This window comes from Cetorhinus maximus, chromosome 21 (genome assembly GCF_964194155.1).
Source record: "Cetorhinus maximus chromosome 21, sCetMax3.hap1.1, whole genome shotgun sequence".
NCBI lineage: Eukaryota > Metazoa > Chordata > Chondrichthyes > Lamniformes > Cetorhinidae > Cetorhinus > Cetorhinus maximus.
Window position 1 is genome coordinate 28,196,686 of NC_135899.1, and position 18,897 is coordinate 28,215,582.

Genomic DNA, 18,897 nt, shown 5'->3' on the forward strand with positions numbered 1-18,897 from the left:
ATTGCTGTGGTTCTGGAGTCACATGTAGGCCAGACCAGGTAAGGACAGCAGATTTCCTTCCCTAAAGGGGCATTAGTGAACCCGATGAGATTTTTAACGACAATCGATGATGGTTTCATGACCACCAGATTTTATTCTTTTAACTCATTGAATTTAAATTCCACCAGCCACGATGGTGGGATTTGAACCCATGTCCCTAGTGTATTAGCCCTGGTTAGCCCACTTCCAAGGCATTGCACTCCAGTCTGGTCACCGCATCTTAGGGAGGGTAATCTAGCCTTGGAGTGAGTGCGGTGGTAGCTTTACCAGGGTGAAACCTGGTAAAGTTATGGGTCCAAGGGTCAAGTTATGAGGAGAGATTGCACAAGCTGTTACCTGGAATAGGTAAGTTAGATGGTTAAGGGGTGATCTGATTGAAGTTAGCAGGATGTTGAGGCAAAAATAGGGAGTAAAACATTTTCTGCCGGTTGGGAAAGTCTGGGATGAAGTGTTAAGCTCCAGATCTTTCAGGAGTGAAGTTAGGAATTACTTGTACATGTGAATGGGTGGCAGGAGTTTAGAACTCCCGCCCGCAAATGGCAACTGATACTGGAGCACATTTTAATCTAACATCTGAGGTCGGTAGAGTTTCGCTAACCACAGGTGTTAAGGGATATGGGGCAGGGATGGATATGTGGAGATAGGTCATGGGTCAGCCGTGATCTCACCGAATGGCCGGACAGGCTCAAAGGGGGTTAATGGCCTCCCTCATATCCTACGGAGCGAGGACTGGTGCATTGGAAAGATTCAGCCCTTCTGGCCGTGTGGACCCCGTCGCTTCAGACATCTAAACTCCCCCCACCCCCGACTCCCCCCTCAGGTGCTGCATGGAGACCGGTAAAACCGAAAGATGGGCTGGTGAAACGTGGACTGTGTTCGCACTTGGGCAACACACGGTGCAGTTATCCATCCAGTTATCCAGAAAGCAGCTACACAACACTCCAGGTACATTTTAAATGTAGTGTTATGTAGGTACACTACATAACACTACAGGTGCTGACAGAGTCAACGATAACCGCTCGCCTGTATACAACACCTTCAGGCACCAGCTGTGGCTCAGTGGGTTGCACTCATGCCTCTGAATCAGGAGGCTGTGGGTTCAGATCCCACTCCATAGAGTCCCAGTGCAGTACCAATGAAGTGCTGCATTGTCAGAGGTGCCGTCTCTCAGGTGAGATATTAAACCGAGGCGGCACTTTCAGCCAGATGAGAACATTAGAAATAGGAGCAGGAGTGGACCACACAGCCCATTGTCCCTGCTCCACCATTCAATACAACCATCCACTCTCCCGCCCGCTCCCCATATCCTTTAATTCCCCATCTATCCCAGCCTTAAACGTATTCAACGATGGAGCTTCCACAACCCCCCAGGGTAGAGGATTCCAAAAGATTAAATATGGAGACCAAAACTGCACGCAGTATTCCAGATGTGGTCTCGTCAAAACCCAGTACAACTGGAGCAAGGCTTCTTTATTCTTGTACTCCAATCCCCCTTGCAATAAAGGCCAACATTCCCAAGATCTAAATCTTGGCACTATTCCAAGCAGAGCAGGGGGTCTTGGCAAAGATTTATCCCTCAACCAACATCACTTAAAAAAAAACCATTACCTGCTCAAATTGGCTGTCACTTTTTCTACGTTACATACACTTCAAAAGATCTTCACTGGCTGTAAAGGGCTTTGGAACATCTGGAGTTTGTGAAAGGTGCCGTACAAATGCAAACTTATCTTCCTTTCAATGCATTTAAAATGTCTCAAGGTGCTTCACAGGGTGTAAATCTGACATCGAGACACATAAGGAAATATTAGGACAGGTCACCAACAGCTTTGAGGTTAGGTTTAAGGAGCTTTGTGAGAGACAGAGAGAGAGACAGATGGGAGGGGGGTGGTGAGAGTCAGAGACAGACACAAGACTGAGGGGGAGAGAGAGAGAAAGACAGAAAAAGAGAGAGGGAGAGAAAGAGAGGGAGGGAGAGAGAGGGAGGGAGAGAAAGAGGGAGGGAGAGAAAGAGGGAGGGAGAGAAAGAGGGAGGGAGAGAAAGAGGGAGGGAGAGAAAGAGGGAGGGAGAGAAAGAGGGAGGGAGAGAAAGAGAGAGGGAGAGAAAGAGAGAGGGAGAGAAAGAGAGGGAGGGAGAGTGGGAGGGAGAGAAAGAGGGAGGGAGAGAGAGGGAAGGAGAGAAAGAGAGGGAGGGAGGGAGGGAAAGAGAGGGAGGGAGAGAGGGAAAGAGAGGGAGGAAGAGAAAGAGGGAGGGAGAGAAAGAAGGAGGGAAAGAGAGGGAAGGAGAGAAAGAGGGAGAGAGGGAGAGAAAGAGGGAGGGAGAGAAAGAGGGAGGGAGAGAAAGAGGAGGAAGAGGAGGGAGAGAGGGAGGGAGGGAAAGAGAGGGAGGGAGAGAAAGAGAGGGAGGGAAAGAGAGGGAGGGAGAGAAAGAGGAGGGAGAGAAAGAGAAGGAGGGAGAGAAAGAGAGGGAGGGAGAGAAAGAGAGGGAGGGAGAGAACGAGAAGGGGGTGAGAAAGAGAGGGAGGGAGAGAAAGAGAGGGAGGGAGAGAAAGGGAGGGAGGGAGAGAAAGGGAGGGAGGGAGAGAAAGGGAGGGAGGGAGAGAAAGGGAGGGAGGGAGAGAAAGGGAGGGAGGGAGAGAAAGGGAGGGAGGCAGAGAGGGAGGGAGGCAGAGAGAGAGAGGGAGAGGGAGAGAGGGAGGGAGAGGCAGTGAGGGAGGGAGAGACAGACAGAATCACAGAGGGAGAGAAAGAGGGAGAGAGGGGAAGAGAGAGACAGAGAGAAAGGAGGAAAGACAGGTGGGGAGATAGAGAGACAGAGACACAGAGAGGGAGAGAGAGGGGGGACAGAGAGACAGACAGAGAGGGGGGGAGATGGGGGGGAAGAGAGACAGGGACAGAGAGAGGGGAGAGGAAGAGGGAGAGACAGACAGAGACACAAAGGGGGGGGAGAGGGACAGATGGGGGGTAGAGACAGAGAGAGACACAGCAAGAGAGAGAAAGACAAAGACAGAGGTGGGTAGAGAGAGGCAGAGAGAGAGGGGAGAGAGAGAGACAAACAGAGAGAGGGGGAGAGAAGAGAGAGAGAGGGGAGGGGGAGAGACAGAGACAGAAACACATGGGGCGGGGGAGAGAGAAAGAGACAGACAGAGACACAGGCACAGGGCGGGGTAGAGAGAGAGAGAGAGTCAGAGAGGGGGGAAGAGAGAGAGACGGAGACAGAGAGGGGTAAGAGGCACCTCTCGTGAGACCTCAACAGCAGCATGACCATCCTATGGCCTTCTCGTTGGATGAAGATGCGGAACTCGCCTTAGTTCATCTCAGTTGACCGGCAGGTTTGCTTGGCCAGCACACCCTCCCATTCCCAGGGAGCGCTGGACAACAGGGGCTTTCCGAAGTCGGTTTCCGACAAGGGTTTCGGGGGCGGGGAGGGGGAGAACTTTCAAACTCAGCAAAGGGGTTAATGATCCGGAACAGGAAGTGGGGACGATCAATGACCTCAAAAAGGATATTGGACAGACCCTTGAGGGAAATCGAGCTGCAGGGGAGCGGGCTTCAAGCGGAGCAGGGGGGTCTGACCGGATTGCTCCGCGGGGGAGCCAGCATGGGCTTGATGGGCCGAACAGGCCTGCTACTGTGCCGGAATGGCTCAGCGTTAAGGGAAAGGCGCAGAGGCATCAACTGAGGCCTCATCATCCCCCTCAAATGCTCCCGAGAGAAAGAGAGGGAGGGAGAGAAAGAGAGGGAGAGAGGCAGAGAGGGAGGGAGAGAAAGAGAGGGCGGGAGGCAGAGAGGGAGGGAGAGAAAGAGAGGACGGGAGGCAGAGAGGGCGGGAGGCAGAGAGGGCGGGAGGCAGAGAGGGCGGGAGGCAGAGAGGGCGGGAGGCAGAGAGGGCGGGAGGCAGAGAGGGCGGGAGGCAGAGAGGGCGGGAGGCAGAAAGGGCGGGAGGCAGAGAGGGCGGGAGGCAGAGAGGGCGGGAGGCAGAGAGGGCGGGAGGCAGAGAGGGTGGGAGGCAGAGAGGGTGGGAGGCAGAGGGAGATCCTTGGTGAGACCGCACCTGGAGTGCCGTGTGCAGTTTTGGCCTCCTTACCGAAGGAAAGATATACTTGCCATAGAGGGAGTACAACCAAGATTCACCAAACCAATTCCTGGGATGGAGGTATTGTCGTATGAGGAATGATTGAATAGACTGGGCCTATACATTTCGAAGAAGAGCAGGGAAGTTCTCCTATGGTGTCCTGGCCGATATTTAATCCCTTAGCCGTCATAAAAAATCCAGGTTATTAGGTTATTCGTCACAATGCTGCCTGCGAGATCTTGCTGTGAACATGTTGGCTGCCACATGAAAACAGTAACTGCACTTCAAAAGTAAAGCACTTCTGTGCAAGGGTCTATAGGTAGGCGATTTTTTTCTGAAGTACGTTTTCCTGTCTGGGTTTGAAGTGTCTGCTGTAAAACCAAAATGGTGTTTTTCTCTCTAGCACTCCTGAGGCTAAATCAGAGATCTCCATCACATAGCACATTTAAGAAAGAAGGGAGAGAGAAAACAAGGGGGACGGACAGGCCTGTTAGTCTGACATCAGGAGTGCGGAAAATGCTATAATCTATTGTGAAGGACCTGATAACGGGGCACTTAGAAAATAATGCTCGGGACTGGGCAGAGTCAACGTGAAAGGCAAATCATGTTTAACAAGGCTGTTGTGGAGTTTTTGGGGGGTGTAACTAGCAGGATAGATAAGGGGGAACCTGTGGATGTGGTGCATTTAGATTTTCAGAAAGCTTTTGGTAAGGTCCCACACAAGAGGTTAGTAAACAAAATTGGAGCACATGGGGTTGGGGGGAATACATACTGGCACAGATTGAGAACTGGTTAGTGGACAGAAAACAGAGAGTAGGAATAATTGGGTCATTTTCAGGCTAGCAGGCTGTGATTAGTGGGGGTGCCGCAAGGATCATTCACAATCTACATCAATGATTTGGATGTGGGAATTAAATGCAATATTTTCCAGGTTGGCAGATGACACAAAACTAGGTGGGAGTGTGAGGTTTGAGCAGGGTGCAAAGTTGCTTCAAGGGGGTTTGGAGAGGCTAAGCAAGGGGGCAAAAACTTGGCAGATGGAATACAATGTGCAGAAATGTGAGGTTACCACTTTGGTAGGAAAAACAGAAATATAAAGTATTTCTCAAATGGTGAGAGGCTGGGAAAGTGTTGAACTTCAAAAGGACTTTGGGTGCCCTTGTTCATGGGTCACTGAAAACTAACATGCAGGCACAGCAAGCAATTAAGAAAGCAAATGTCCTTTATCACAAGAGGTTTTGAGTATAGAATTAAAGATGTCTAACTGCGATTATATAGAGCCTTGGTGAGACCGCACCTGGAGTGCTGTGTGCAGTTTTGGTCTCCTTACCGAAGGAAAGATATACTTGCCATAGAGGGAGTGCAACCTAGATTCACCAAACCAATTCCTGGGATGGAGAGACTGTCGTATGAGGAACGATTGAATAGACTGGGCTTTTATTCTCTGGGGTTTAGGAGAATGAGAGGTGATCTCATTTAAACATACAAAATTCTTACAGGGCTGGTCAGGGTAGATGCAGGAAGGATGTTTCCCCCTGGCTGGGGGAGGGTGTTGAGAACCAGGGGACACAGTCTCAGAATAAGGGGCAGGTCATTTAGGACTGAGATGAGGAGGAATTTCTTCACTCGAAGGGTGATGAATCTTCGGAATTCTCTACCCCAGGGAGCTGTGGAGGCTCAGTCATTGAGGATGTTCAAGACAGAAATGGATAGATTTCTAAATGTTAAAAACATCATGGGATACGGGGATAGTGTGGGAAAATGGCATTTTGAGATAGATGATCAATCATGATCTGGTTGAATGGCGGAGCAGGTTTGAGGGGCCGAATGGCCTACTCCTGTTCCTATGTTCATCGTTGAATACGCCCCCTATCAACATCCTGGGTGGGGGTTACCATTGACCATAAACTGAAGTGGACCAGCCATATATATACTGTAGCTACAAGAGCAGGTCAGGGGCTGGGAATTCTATGTAGAGCCTGTCCACCATCTACAAGGCACAGGTCAGGAGTGTGATGGAATACTCTCCACTTGCCTGGATGAGTGCAGCTTCCCACAACACTCAAGAAGCTCGACACCGTCAAGACAAAGCAGCCCGCTTGATTGGCGCCACATTCATCACTTTAAACGTTTTCTCCCAATCTGCTAATAAATCCTAGTTTTTACAGTAAACCCCTCACCCTGAGAATGAGTAACAGATGCAGAAAGGAGCAAACAATCAGGCTCGCTTTTAAGCTACTAATGAACATTTGCAGCACACGGGTAAACTGGTCGAGGTGCAATGGTTTTCTTTTTAATGGGTTTGATAGCAAAATACAAATCTTAAAACATTACAATGTGATTATTTTGTAAAACATGCTTTAAATATACTCTGAGCTGCAGCAAATCAAAGCTACCTGCAAATATGTAAAGAGCAGCTGATGTAACAGCTTGAAGGAGTGTAGCTTTAAAGGAAAAGTCAGCCCATTTCTCCCTAATTTACCCAACTAGGGGTTTTGTTTTCAGTCACTGGCTTGAGTATGTGAGGCTGCGGGACTTGTCCAGTGACCCACTGGATTAAAGCCACTTTGATAAACTATGCCGAATGTGGGGTGTCAGTGTTGAGGGAAAGAATCTGACTCATTTCAAGCAGCAACAATGGGGGTAGTTACAGCACAGGGTTAGATACAGAGTAAAGCTCCCTCTACACTGTCTCCATCAAACACTCCCAGGACACGTACAGCACAGGGTTAGATACAGAGTAAAGCTCCCTCTACACTGTCCCTTCAAACACTCCCAGGACAGGTACAGCACGGGGTTAGATACAGAGTAAAGCTCCCTCTACACTGTCCCTATCAAACACTCCCAGGACAGGTACAGCACAGGATTAGATACAGTGTAAAGCTCCCTCTACACTGTCCCTATCAAACACTCCCAGGACAGGTACAGCAAAGGGTTAGATACAGAGTAAAGCTCCCTCTACACTGTCCCCATCAAACACTCCCATGACAGGTACAGCACAGGTTAAATACAGAGCAAAGCTCCCTCTACGCTGTCCCCATCAAACACTCCCAGGGCAGATACAGCACGGGGTTAGAGACAGAGTAAAACTCCCTCTACACGGTCCCATCAAACACTCCCAGGACAGGTACAGCACAGGGTTAGATACAGAGTAAAGCTCCCTCTGCACTGTCCCATTAAACACTCCCAGGACAGGTACAGCACGAGGTTACATACAGAGTAAAGCTCCCTCTACACTGTCCCATCAAACACTCCCAGGGCTGATACAGTACGGGGTTAAATACAGAGTAAAGCTCCCTCGACACTGTCCCTATCAAACTCTCCCAGGGCAGGTACAGCACGGGGTTAGATACAGAGTAAAGCTACCTCTATACTGTCCTCATCAAACACTCCCAGGGCTGAAACAGTACGGGGTTAATTACAGAGTAAAGCTCCCTCTACACTGTCCCATCAAACACTCCCAGGGCTGATACAGTACGGGGTTAAATACAGAGTAAAGCTCCCTCGACACTGTCCCTATCAAACACTCCCAGGGCAGGTACAGCACGGGGTTAGATACAGAGTAAAGCTACCTCTATACTCTCCCCATCAAACACTCCCAGGGCAGGTACAGCACGCGTTAGATACAGAGTAATGCACCCTCTACACTGTCCCATCAAACACTCCCAGGGCAGGTACAGCACGGGTAAGATACAGAGTAAAGCTTCCTCTACACAGTCCCATCAAACACTCCCAGGACAGGTACAGCATGGGTTAGATACAGAGTAAAGCTCCCTCTACACTGTCCCCATCAAACACTCCCAGGGCAGGTACAGCACAGGGTTAGATACAGAGTAAAGCTCCCTCTACACTGTCCCATCAAACACTCCCAGAGCAGGTACAGCACGGGTTAGATACAGAGTAAAGCTCCCTCTACACTGTCCCCATCAAACACTCCCAGGACAGGTACAGCACAGGGTTAGATACAGAGTAAAGCTTCCTCTACACTGTCCCCATCAAACACTCCCAGGACAGGTACAGCACAGTTAGATACAGAGTCAAGTTCCCTCTACATTGTCCCCATCAAACACTCCCAGGACAGGTACAGCACAGGGTTATATACAGAGTGAAAGTCTATATTTTAACCCGCCAATACACCTCAGGTGCGTCTGAAGCATGACTTTTACTGATATCTTGACTTTCTCCCACTCGCTCCCAATACTTAAAATGATGACCATCCATGGGCCACGGAGCATCATGGCTGGAGCTTAATCAGACCCGCTCCCCTCGGCCCCTCACACCCACAGAGGGTGTCTGCCTATTGCTCTGGGTATAAGGCCAGCTGCCAGGCGCTAGCTTGTGCAGAGAGCTGCAGGTTCTAAGTACTATCAGCGCTTACCGCTAACACATACAGGCGGCTCCTTATTCATCAATCAGCACCGTGCCACCAGGCCTCCCACCACCCCCCACCCTCCCTCAACCACACAATGTCCCACAGTCTGTGCGAGCCAAGCACGGCTCAGTTTAAATAAATAAAAAAGGACGAGGTTGCACCCACCGATCTGAAGAGCGGCAAGCCCCTCCCCTGGCCGCTGGAAATCCTCGGAGGACAGCGAGCGAGCCACCAGGCGGGCTGAGTGAAGGGGAGAGGGAGAGAGAGGCAGAGAGGAGTGCGGGGTTAGCCAAAGCAGCGAGATGGGTACAGGTGGCGGCCAGGGGAGCACCTCACCAGAGCCTGGGCTGGCGATGGGTCAGCTCGGCCCTTGGGCTGCAGGGCTCCCTTTCCCCTCTCTCCAACGGGAGCGTCTCCACCATCACTCTGCCCGACGATGCGCTTGCTGAGTTCACCAGGTCAGGGCACTGCCGTATCTTCACGATGGCGGACTTGACGAGAGTCAATGCCGTGGCCAAGCGGCCGCAAGGCTTGTAACGACGCATCTCGGAGGCCAGGCATCCGCCCAGCTGCTTTCCTCCCGGACCCCCTCGTGGCGGGAGGGGCAATGCTGTTTTGTTCCGTTCTGGATCCATTGAGAAGCGCCTCCCCCCACCCTCCCCCACTCCCCCGCCCACCCCCACCACCCCTCACCGCCCCCACCCTCAGGACATCTGGTGTGGCGCCTCCAGCATTTCCATGAGGAAGGTGTCGATGGGAGTGTCTCCAATCAGCTTGAAGAAGAAGAGATGCTCCAGGCACTTGAGTCCGATGGAGCGCAGGGCAGGCAGGCGGAGAAGGAGCTTCGCAAACCTGGCGGAGGGGAGGGGGGGAGGGAGGCACGAAGGGGACAAGCAAGGAGTCAAGGTCAGCACTCAGGACAGGTCAGGCACATTCACCTCCCACATTCTGTACCAGAAAACGCTCCGCTGTTTCAGGCCCTCCGCCATTCCACAATACTCATAATAACCCCTTCATCCCAGCTATAACCCCCCCCACCCGCCCACATTACCCCCCAATAAGCCCAGTCCCCCTATAACCCCCATTAATGCCCCATCTGCACCCAATAACCACTATTCCCCTTTATAACCCCATTAACTTGCCCATGAATCCCCCAATTTACCCCCTCAGTAAACCATCCTCCCCTCAATACCCCTCCAGCCCCAATCGCTCTCCCCATAAACCCTTCCAAATCTCATGAACCTTGTCCCACTTCACTCAGTAACAACCTCAATAATCCCAAATAAATCCCTCCTCCATAAGTGCCCTGTCCTGAATCCCTCCCCCATAATCCCTCCCAACTCGCCTTTAATAACCCCTTTCTTCTCAAAAATCCCTGCCCTCCCCCTCAATAATCTCTCCTCCCCATATCCCCTCCCCAAAAAACCCCACCCCTGCATTTCTCTCCCCAAGAACACATCTCCACCCTTTAATAACGCCCCATTAATAAACACTTCCCACCCCCTCAATAATCCCTCTCCCTCCATCACAATAACCCATGCCCTTTAATAATCCCACCCATTCCCCCTCAATATTCCCTACCCTCCCACTCATGCCTTAATCACCCCTCCCACAATCCTGACCTGGACATCACCTTCCTCCACACCTAATGTCTCAGTCAGCCCCAGATCCCACAGCGAAGCCCGGCAGAGCTAAGCATACCAGCCGAGGCTGTGGGGGGACAGGCTTAAGGTACAGCTAACGATTGGGTGGGTAATCCAACCAAGAGCCAAGCACGACTCAGAAATAACTGTCCGAGCACACTGTCCACCCCACACCCTGCCCCCGGGGTACAGAGCTGTCCAAGCATAGTGTCGACTCCACACCCTGCCCCGAGGGGGAGGGAACTGTCCAAGCACACTGTCCACCCCAGACCCTGTCCCGAGGAGAGAGAATTGTCCGAGCACACTGTCCACACCACACCCTGCCCCAGGGGGAGAGAGCTGTCCGAGACACTGTCCACTCCACACCCTGCCCCGAGGGGAGGGAGCTGTCCGAGCACACTGTCCACCCCAGACACGGCCCCGATGGGAGAGAACTGTCCGAGCTCACTGTCCACCCCAGACACTGCCCCGATGGGAGAGAACTGTCCGAACACACTGTCCAGCCCAGACACTGCCCCAAGTGAAGAGAAGTGTCCGAGCACACTGTCCACCCCACACCCTTCCCCGGGGGGAGAGTGCTGTCCGAACACACTGTCCACTCCACACCCTGCCCTGAGGGGGAGAGAACTGTCCAAACACACTGTCCACCCCACACCCTGCCCCGAGGGGGAGAGAGCTGTCTGAACCCACTGTCCACCCCAGACACTGCCCCAAGGGAAGAAAAGTGTCCGAGCACACTGTCCACTCCACACCCTGCCCCGAGGGGAGAGAACTGTCCAAACACACTGTCCACTCCACACCCTGCCCCGAGGGGAGAGAACTGTCCAAACACACTGTCCACCCCACACACTGCCCCGAAGGGGAGGGAACTGTCCAAACACACTGTCCACACCACACCCTGCCCCAAGGGGGAGAGAGCTGTCCGAGCAACTGACCACTCCACACCCTGCCCCGAGGGGCAAGAGCTGTCCGAACACACTGTCCACCCCAGACACTGCTCCAAGGGGAGAGAGCTGTCTGAACCCACTGTCCACCCCAGACACTGCCCCAAGGGAAGAGAAGTGTCCGAACACACTGTCCACTCCACACCCTGCCCCGAGGGGAGGGAGCTGTCCGAGCACACTGTCCACCCCAGACACGGCCCCGATGGGAGAGAACTGTCCGAGCTCACTGTCCACCCCAGACACTGCCCCGATGGGAGAGAACTGTCCGAACACACTGTCCAGCCCAGACACTGCCCCAAGTGAAGAGAAGTGTCCGAGCACACTGTCCACCCACACCCTTCCCCGGGGGGAGAGTGCTGTCCGAACACACTGTCCACTCCACACCCTGCCCTGAGGGGGAGAGAACTGTCCAAACACACTGTCCACCCCACACCCTGCCCCGAGGGGGAGGGAGCTGTCTGAACCCACTGTCCACCCCAGACACTGCCCCAGGGAAGAAAAGTGTCCGAGCACACTGTCCACTCCACACCCTGCCCCGAGGGGAGAGAACTGTCCCAAACACACTGTCCACTCCACACCCTGCCCCGAGGGGAGAGACTGTCAAACACACTGTCCACCCCCACACTGCCCGAAGGGGAGGGAACTGTCCAAACACACTGTCCACACCACACCCTGCCCAAGGGGGAGAGAGCTGTCCGAGCAAACTGACCACTCCACACCTGCCCGAGGGGCAAGAGCTGTCCGAACACACTGTCCACCCCAGACACTGCTCCAAGGGGAGAGAGCTGTCTGAACCCACTGTCCACCCCAGACACTGCCCCAAGGGAAGAGAAGTGTCCGAACACACTGTCCACCCCACACCCTGCTCTGAGGGGAGGGAGCTGTCCGAGCACAATGTCCACCCCACACACTGACCCGAGGGAGAGAACTGTCCGAACACACTGTCCACCCCACACCCTGCCCGAGGGGAAGGGAACTGTCCAAACACACTGTCCACCCCACACCCTGCCCCGAGTGGCGAGAACTGTCCGAGCACACTGTCCACTCCACACCCTGCCCCGAGGGGAGAGAACTTTTCAAGCACACTGTCCACCCCACACCCTGACCTGGGGGGAGAGAGCTGTCCGAGCATAGTGTCGACTCCACACCCTGCCCGAGTGGGAGGGAACAGTCCAAGCACACTGTCCACCCAGACCCTGTCCCAAGGGGAGAGAGTTGTCCGAGCACACTGTCCACTCCACCTCCTGCCCCGAGGAGAAAGAGCTGTCCGAGCACACTGTCCACACCACACCCTGCCCCAAGGGGAGAGAGCTGTCTAAACACACTGTCCACCCCAGACACTGCGCCAAGGGGGAGACAGCTGTCCGAACCCACTGTCCACCCCAGACACTGCCATGATGGAGCTGCTCAGCGTGTGACTCAGAATGCAATCTCATTCACCTGCCTAGCTGGTCCGGGTATTTCTGTTTGCAGTAAGATTCGAGCGAGGCGTAAACCTTCTCTCGGAGAATTTCCACCTCTGCTGGGTTCGACAGCCCCTTCGCATCTGCAGGACACAAGTAGGTTTGATTAGGCATGGGTCCACAACCTTACTACCACTTTATCCCCTTTTGAGCCCTGCACAGGCTCCAAGTCCCTTCAGAGGGGGCTTGACAGGGTAAACACTGAGAGAATGTTTCCTGTTGGGGGAATCTGGAGCTGGGAACAACACGTGTCAAAATAAGTTGTGTCTCATTTAAGGAGAAGTGGAGGAATTTTTTTTCTCTCAGAAGGTCATTAATCTTTGGAATTCCGTTCCCCAGCAAGCAGTGAAGGCCGGGTCGCTGAATATATTCAGGGATGAGTTAGACAGGTTCTTGATTTGCAAGGGAGTCAAGAGTCATTGGAGACAGGCAGGAAAGTAGAGTTGAGGCCACAATCAGTTCAGCCATGATCTTACAGAATGGCTGAACAGGCTCGAGGGGCTGAGTGGTGTGCTCCTGCTCCTATTTCATATGTTCTTCTGTTCCACCTCTATTTCCAACGGGATCGTAACTGGTTCCAGTGTCGCACACAATGTGTGCGCGCGTGTGTGCTTTTGCATGTGCGTGGGGTGTTGGCGTGTGCGGGGGATGTGTGCGCACGCAGGTGCGTAGGGTCTATGCGCCTCCCGCTGCACGCGTCTGTGCTTGTGTGTGTGTGTGTGGGGCATGCGTATGGGACACGCGTGTGCATGTGACTGTTTGTGTCGGTGTGTGCGTGTTTTATTCCTTTACAGGATATGGGCCTCACTGGCAAAGTCAGCATTTATTGGCGATTCCAAATTGCCCTCTATAAGGTAGTGGTGAACTGCCTTTTGAAAACCGAGTGTCTCGCTCGGCCATTTCAGAGGGCAGCTAAGAGTCAACCACATTGCTGTGGGTCTGGAGTCCCATGTAGGCCAGACCAGGTAAGGACGGCAGATTTCCTTCCCTAAAGGGAGATTAGTGAACCAGATGGGTTTTCGCAATTTATTCTCCGTGAGACTCGCCGAGACCAGATTTATTTAAATAATCACATTTAAACTCCCCCTGTTGTGGGGTTGGGATTTGAACCTCCATCTCCAGAGCATTAACCTAGGCCTCTGGATTACTGGCCCGGTAACAGAGCTACTTTGCAGCCACTCCCACCCTCTAACCATGCCTGTGCTCACTGACCTACACTGGGTCTCTGTCAAACAATGTCTCGATTTTAAATTCTCATTTTTATAGAATAATACATGTGGGACATCTGGCCCATGACTGTGCCAACTCCTTCAAAGGGCAACACAATTTGCCCCACTCACCCGCTCCTCCCACATATCTGTGTGATATTTACTCCTTCAAGTCATTATCCAGTTCCCTTTCAAACCAATCTGTATCCACCTGCTTGTCTGTTTCCAATCCCTCCGTGGCCTCTCCCCTCCCCATCTCTGTCACCTCCTCCAGCTGCACAGCCCTCTGCGACAGCTGTGCTCTTCCAGTTCTGGCCTCTCATGTATGCCCAGTGTAGCTGGCTCACTGAATGATGTTCGTGCTTTCAGTTGCCTGGGCCCTGGAATTCCCTCTCTAAACCTCTCCGCCTCTCTAACCCTCCCTGCAGACCCTCCCTCGGTCCAGTCCTAATGCCCCATCTGCCTCGGTGTCAAACATTGTCTGACTATGCCCTACGGCAGCTGGTGGAATTTAAATTCAGTTAATAAATCTGGAATGTAAAGTTAATGGTGACCATGAAACTCTCGCCGATCGTTGTTAAAGACCCATCTGGTCCACTAATGCCCCTTTAGGGAAGGAAATCTGCCGTCCTTACCTGATCTGGCCGTCCTTACCTGGTCTGGTCTGGTCAACCACAGCAATGTGGTTGATTTTGAACAGCCCTCTGAAATGTCCCAGCGAGATACTCAGTTCAAGGGCAATTAGAATTGGGCAACAAATACTGGCCTTGGCAGTGATGCCCACATCCCATGAAAGAATAAAGAAAATATATTTATATTTTATGTATATTTATACACAGGGACCTGTCCTCTGCAGGCAAAAGGAACCTGTGCAGGCAAAATGCATGGAGGACAATAGTTCCCTGGTGCATTCTCCATGGTAATGTCTTCACCAATCAGAGCTGACCTGCCAGCCAATCAGCACCCTTTTCTGATGCGGTATAAATTGTTGCTCTCTTTGAGATTTGATATTCTTGCATTTGTCCTGGTGAATGCAAGACGGAAAGCTTTGACAGCAAGTCCCTTCAGATACTGAGTATCGGATGTAGCACCTCTGAAACTTAGCCTTCCGAACACTCACCGTTACAAATCAATTCAAGGAGCTCACACAACAACGAGGCTGACAGTGAGAAACACACCAAGGATGAGCCGGCTCACCCCGCCCCCCACCTCGGGACGGGCCGGCTCACACCCCCCCCCCCACCGGCGAGACAGGCCAGCTCACCCCCCCCACCCCCCCGCCTCCTCAGGACGGGACGGCTCACCCCCCCCCTCCCTCGGGACGGGCCGACTCACCACCCCACCCTCGGGACGGGCCGACTCACCCCCCTGACCCTCGGGACGGGCCGGCTCACCCCCCCCTCCCTCGGGACGGGCCGACTCACCACCCCACCCTCGGGACGGGCCGACTCACCCCCCTGACCCTCGGGACGGGCCGGCTCACCCCCCCCCACCCTCAGGACGGGACGGCTCACCCCCCCCCAACCCTCAGGACGGGCCAACTCACCACCCCACCCCCTTGGGACAGGCCGGCTCACCCCCCCCTCCCTCGGGACGGGCCGACTCACCACCCCACCCTCGGGACGGGCCGACTCACCCCCCGCCCCCTCAGGAACGGGCCGACTCACACCCCCACCCTCAGGACGGGCCGACTCACCCCCCCACCCTCAGGACGGGCAACTCACCCCCCACCCTCAGGACGGGCCGGCTCACCCCCCCACCCTCAGGACGGGCCAACTCACCCCCCCACCCTCAGGACGGGCAACTCACCCCCCCACCCTCAGGACGGGCAACTCACCCCCCCACCCTCAGGACGGGCAACTCACCCCCCCACCCTCAGGAACGGGCCGACTCACACCCCCTCCCTCATGACGGGCCGACTCACCCCCCCACCCTCAGGACGGGCCGACTCACCCCCGCCCCCCACTTCAGGACGGGCCAGCTCACCCCCCCACCTCAGGACGGGCCGACTCACCCCCAGGATGGGCTGACTCACTCTGACCTGCTCATAACCAGGTTTGTTTCCACAGTCTTGACCTGCACTGAGCAGTGAAGTGCTGTTTAATGAGGCAGACAGGCCTCAGACTTGCTGCCCTGCTCTGCCTGGCTCTCTGACCTAATCCTACCTCACACCGTCAGGTAGAGATCACTGTCTGTGCTCATTCACTAACATTGACTACCCGAGCTGGGCTTGGCTTTGAGGGATCCACGTACCGGGATTGAAGAGAATAATCGCTCGAAGGCAACCAAGCTCCGTCTTGTCCATCTCCATGTCTCTCATCTTGGAGACCAACTCGGTCAGAACCCTGCATGAAGGAGAAAGAGAGGGATATATAACAGTTATAATCTATGGAGAGATGTATCCACTGACATGCAAGTTGAAGCATGTGGCACCGTTAACCACAAACTGCCCCATCAAATACTCCCAGGACAGGTATAGCACAAGTTAGATACAGAGTAAAGCTCCCTCTACACTGTCCCCATCAAACACTCCCAGGGCAGGTACAGCACGGGGTTAGACACACAGTAAAGCTCCCTCTACACTGTTCCCATCGAACACTCCTAGGACAGGTACAGCACGGGATTAGATACAGAGTAAATCTCCCTCTAAACTGTCCCATCGAACACTCTCAGGACAGGTACAGCACGGGTTGGATACAGAGTAAATCTCCCTCTACACTATCCCATCAAACACTCCCAGGACAGGTACAGCACAGGGTTAGATACAGAGTAAAGCTCCCTCTACACTGTCCCCTTCGCATAGTCCCAGGACAGGTATAGCACAGGGTAAGATACAGAGTAAAGCTCCCTCTACACTGTCCCCATTAAACACTCCCAGGACAGGGACAGCACGGGGTTAGATACAGAGTTAATCTCCCTCTACACTGTTCCCATCGAACACTCTCAGGGCAGGTACAGCACGGGGTTAGATACAGAGTAAAGCTCCCTCTACACTGTCCCCATCGAACACTCCCAGGACAGGTATAGCACAGGGTAAGGTACAGAGTAAAGCTCCCTTTACACTGTCCCCATTAAACACTCCCAGGACAGGGACAGCACGGGGTTAGATACAGAGTAAAGCTCCCTCTACACTGTTCGCATCGAACACTCCCAGGACAGGTACAGCACAGGGTTAGATACAGAGTTAATCTCCCTCTAAACCGTCCCCATCGAACACTCCCAGGACAGGCACAGCACGGGGTTAGTAAATCTCCATCTGTATCTACTCTCCAAAAATGTGCTTTACTTACTGAGTCGAGCAGCCTTTTGCTGTATTAACTCAACATTCAGCATTTCCCACACCCAGCAACATCAGGCTGAGGCCTCCCAGTGAGATTGCTCAATCAGAGACAAATTATGGACATTTATATTTGGTGGATAGAATATAGAAACTGAGTCTCTATTAGCTCTGGAGAGTCAAGAGGCACCGACTTACAAACACATCAGGGGTTAGATCCAGAGTAAAGCTCCCTCTACACTGTCCCTATCAAACACTCCCAGGACAGGGACAGAACGGGTTAGATACAGAGTAAACCTCCCTCTGCACTGTCCCCATCAAACACTCCCAAGGCAGGGACAGAACGGGTTAGATACAGAGTAAAGCTCCCTCTACACTGTCCCATCAAACACTCCCAGGGCAGGTACAGCATGGGGTTAGATACAGAGTAAAGATCTCTCTACACTGTCCCCATCGAACACTCCCAGGACAGGGACAGCACGGGATTAGATACAGAGTAAAGCTCCCTCTACACTGTTCCCATCGAACACTCCCAGAACAGGTACAGCACAGGTTGGATACAGAGTAAATCTCCCTCTACACTGTCCCATCAAACACTCCCAGGACAGGTACAGCACGGGGTTAGATCCGGAGTAAAGCTCCCTCTACACTGTCCCCATCAAACATTCCCAGGGCAGGTACAGCACGTGGTTAGATACAGAGTAAAGCTCCCTCTACACTGTCCCCTTCGAACACTCCCAGGACAGGTATAGCACAGGGTTAGATACAGAGTTAATCTCCCTCTAAACCGTCCCCATCGAACACTCCCAGGACAGGCAAAGCACGGGGTTAGATACAGAGTTAATCTCCCTCTAAACTGTCCCCATTGAACACTCCCGGGACAGGTTGGATACAGAGTAAATCTCCCTCTACACTGTCCCATCAAACACTCCCAGGACAAGTACAGCATGGGGTTAGATACAGAGTAAAGCTCCCTCTACACTGTCCCCATCAAACACTCTCAGGGCAGGTACAGCACGGTGTTAGATACAGAGTAAAGCTCCCTCTACACTGTTCCCATCGAACACTCCCAGGACAGGTACAGAACAGGGTTAGATGCAAAGGTAATATCCCTCTAAACTGTCCCCATCGAACACTCGCAGGACAGGCACAGCACGGGGTTAGTAAATCTCCATCTGTATCTACTCTCCAAAAATGTGCTTTACTTACTGAGTCGAGCAGCCTTTTGCTGTATTAACTCAACATTCAGCATTTCCCAGACTCAGCAACATCAGGCTGAGGCCTCCCAGTGAGATTGCTCAATCAGAGACAAATTATGGACATTTATGTTTTTGGTGCTTAGAATATAGAAACTGAGTCTCTATTAGCTCCGGAGAGTCAAGAGGCACCGACTTACAAACACATCAGGGGTTAGATCCAGAGTAAACCTCCCTCTGCACCGTCCCCATCAAACACTCCCAGGGCAGGGACAACACGGGTTAGATCCAGAGTAAAGCTCCCTTTATACTGTCCCCATCAAACACTCCCAGGGCAGGTACAGCACGGGGTTAGATCCAGAATAAAGCTCCCTCTACACTGTCCCATCAAACACTCCCAGGACAGGTACAGCACAGGGTTAGATACAGAGTAAAGCTCCCTCTACACTGTGCCCATCAAACACTCCTAGGACAGTTACTGCACTTGTTAGATACAGAATAAAGCTCCCTCTACACTGTTCCATCAAACACTCCCAGGACAGGTACAGCACGGGTTCGATACAGAGTAAAGCTCCCTATACACTGTGCCCATCAAACATCCCCAGGACAGTTACAGGACGGGTTAGATACAGAGTAAAGCTCCATCTACACTGTCCCCATCAAAAACTCCCAGGACAGGTACA

General features: G+C 53.0%; 1 protein-coding gene across 2 annotated transcripts in view; it reads right to left on the bottom strand.

Moving 5' to 3' along the window:
• Positions 1-6,382: 6,382 nt before the first annotated feature.
• Positions 6,383-18,897, bottom strand: part of LOC144695797 (retinoic acid receptor RXR-beta-A-like) — a 58,527-nt gene continuing 46,012 nt past the window's right edge. For both annotated transcript variants that reach the window (XM_078566781.1, XM_078566780.1), the window contains exons 8-10: positions 15,995-16,086; positions 12,511-12,616; positions 6,383-9,335 (exon numbers count right to left, since the gene is read on the bottom strand). In XM_078566781.1, coding sequence (XP_078422907.1) covers positions 9,188-9,335; positions 12,511-12,616; positions 15,995-16,086 — 346 coding nt within the window. In that variant the 3' untranslated portion in view covers positions 6,383-9,187. The remainder of the gene's footprint in view (positions 9,336-12,510; positions 12,617-15,994; positions 16,087-18,897) is intronic.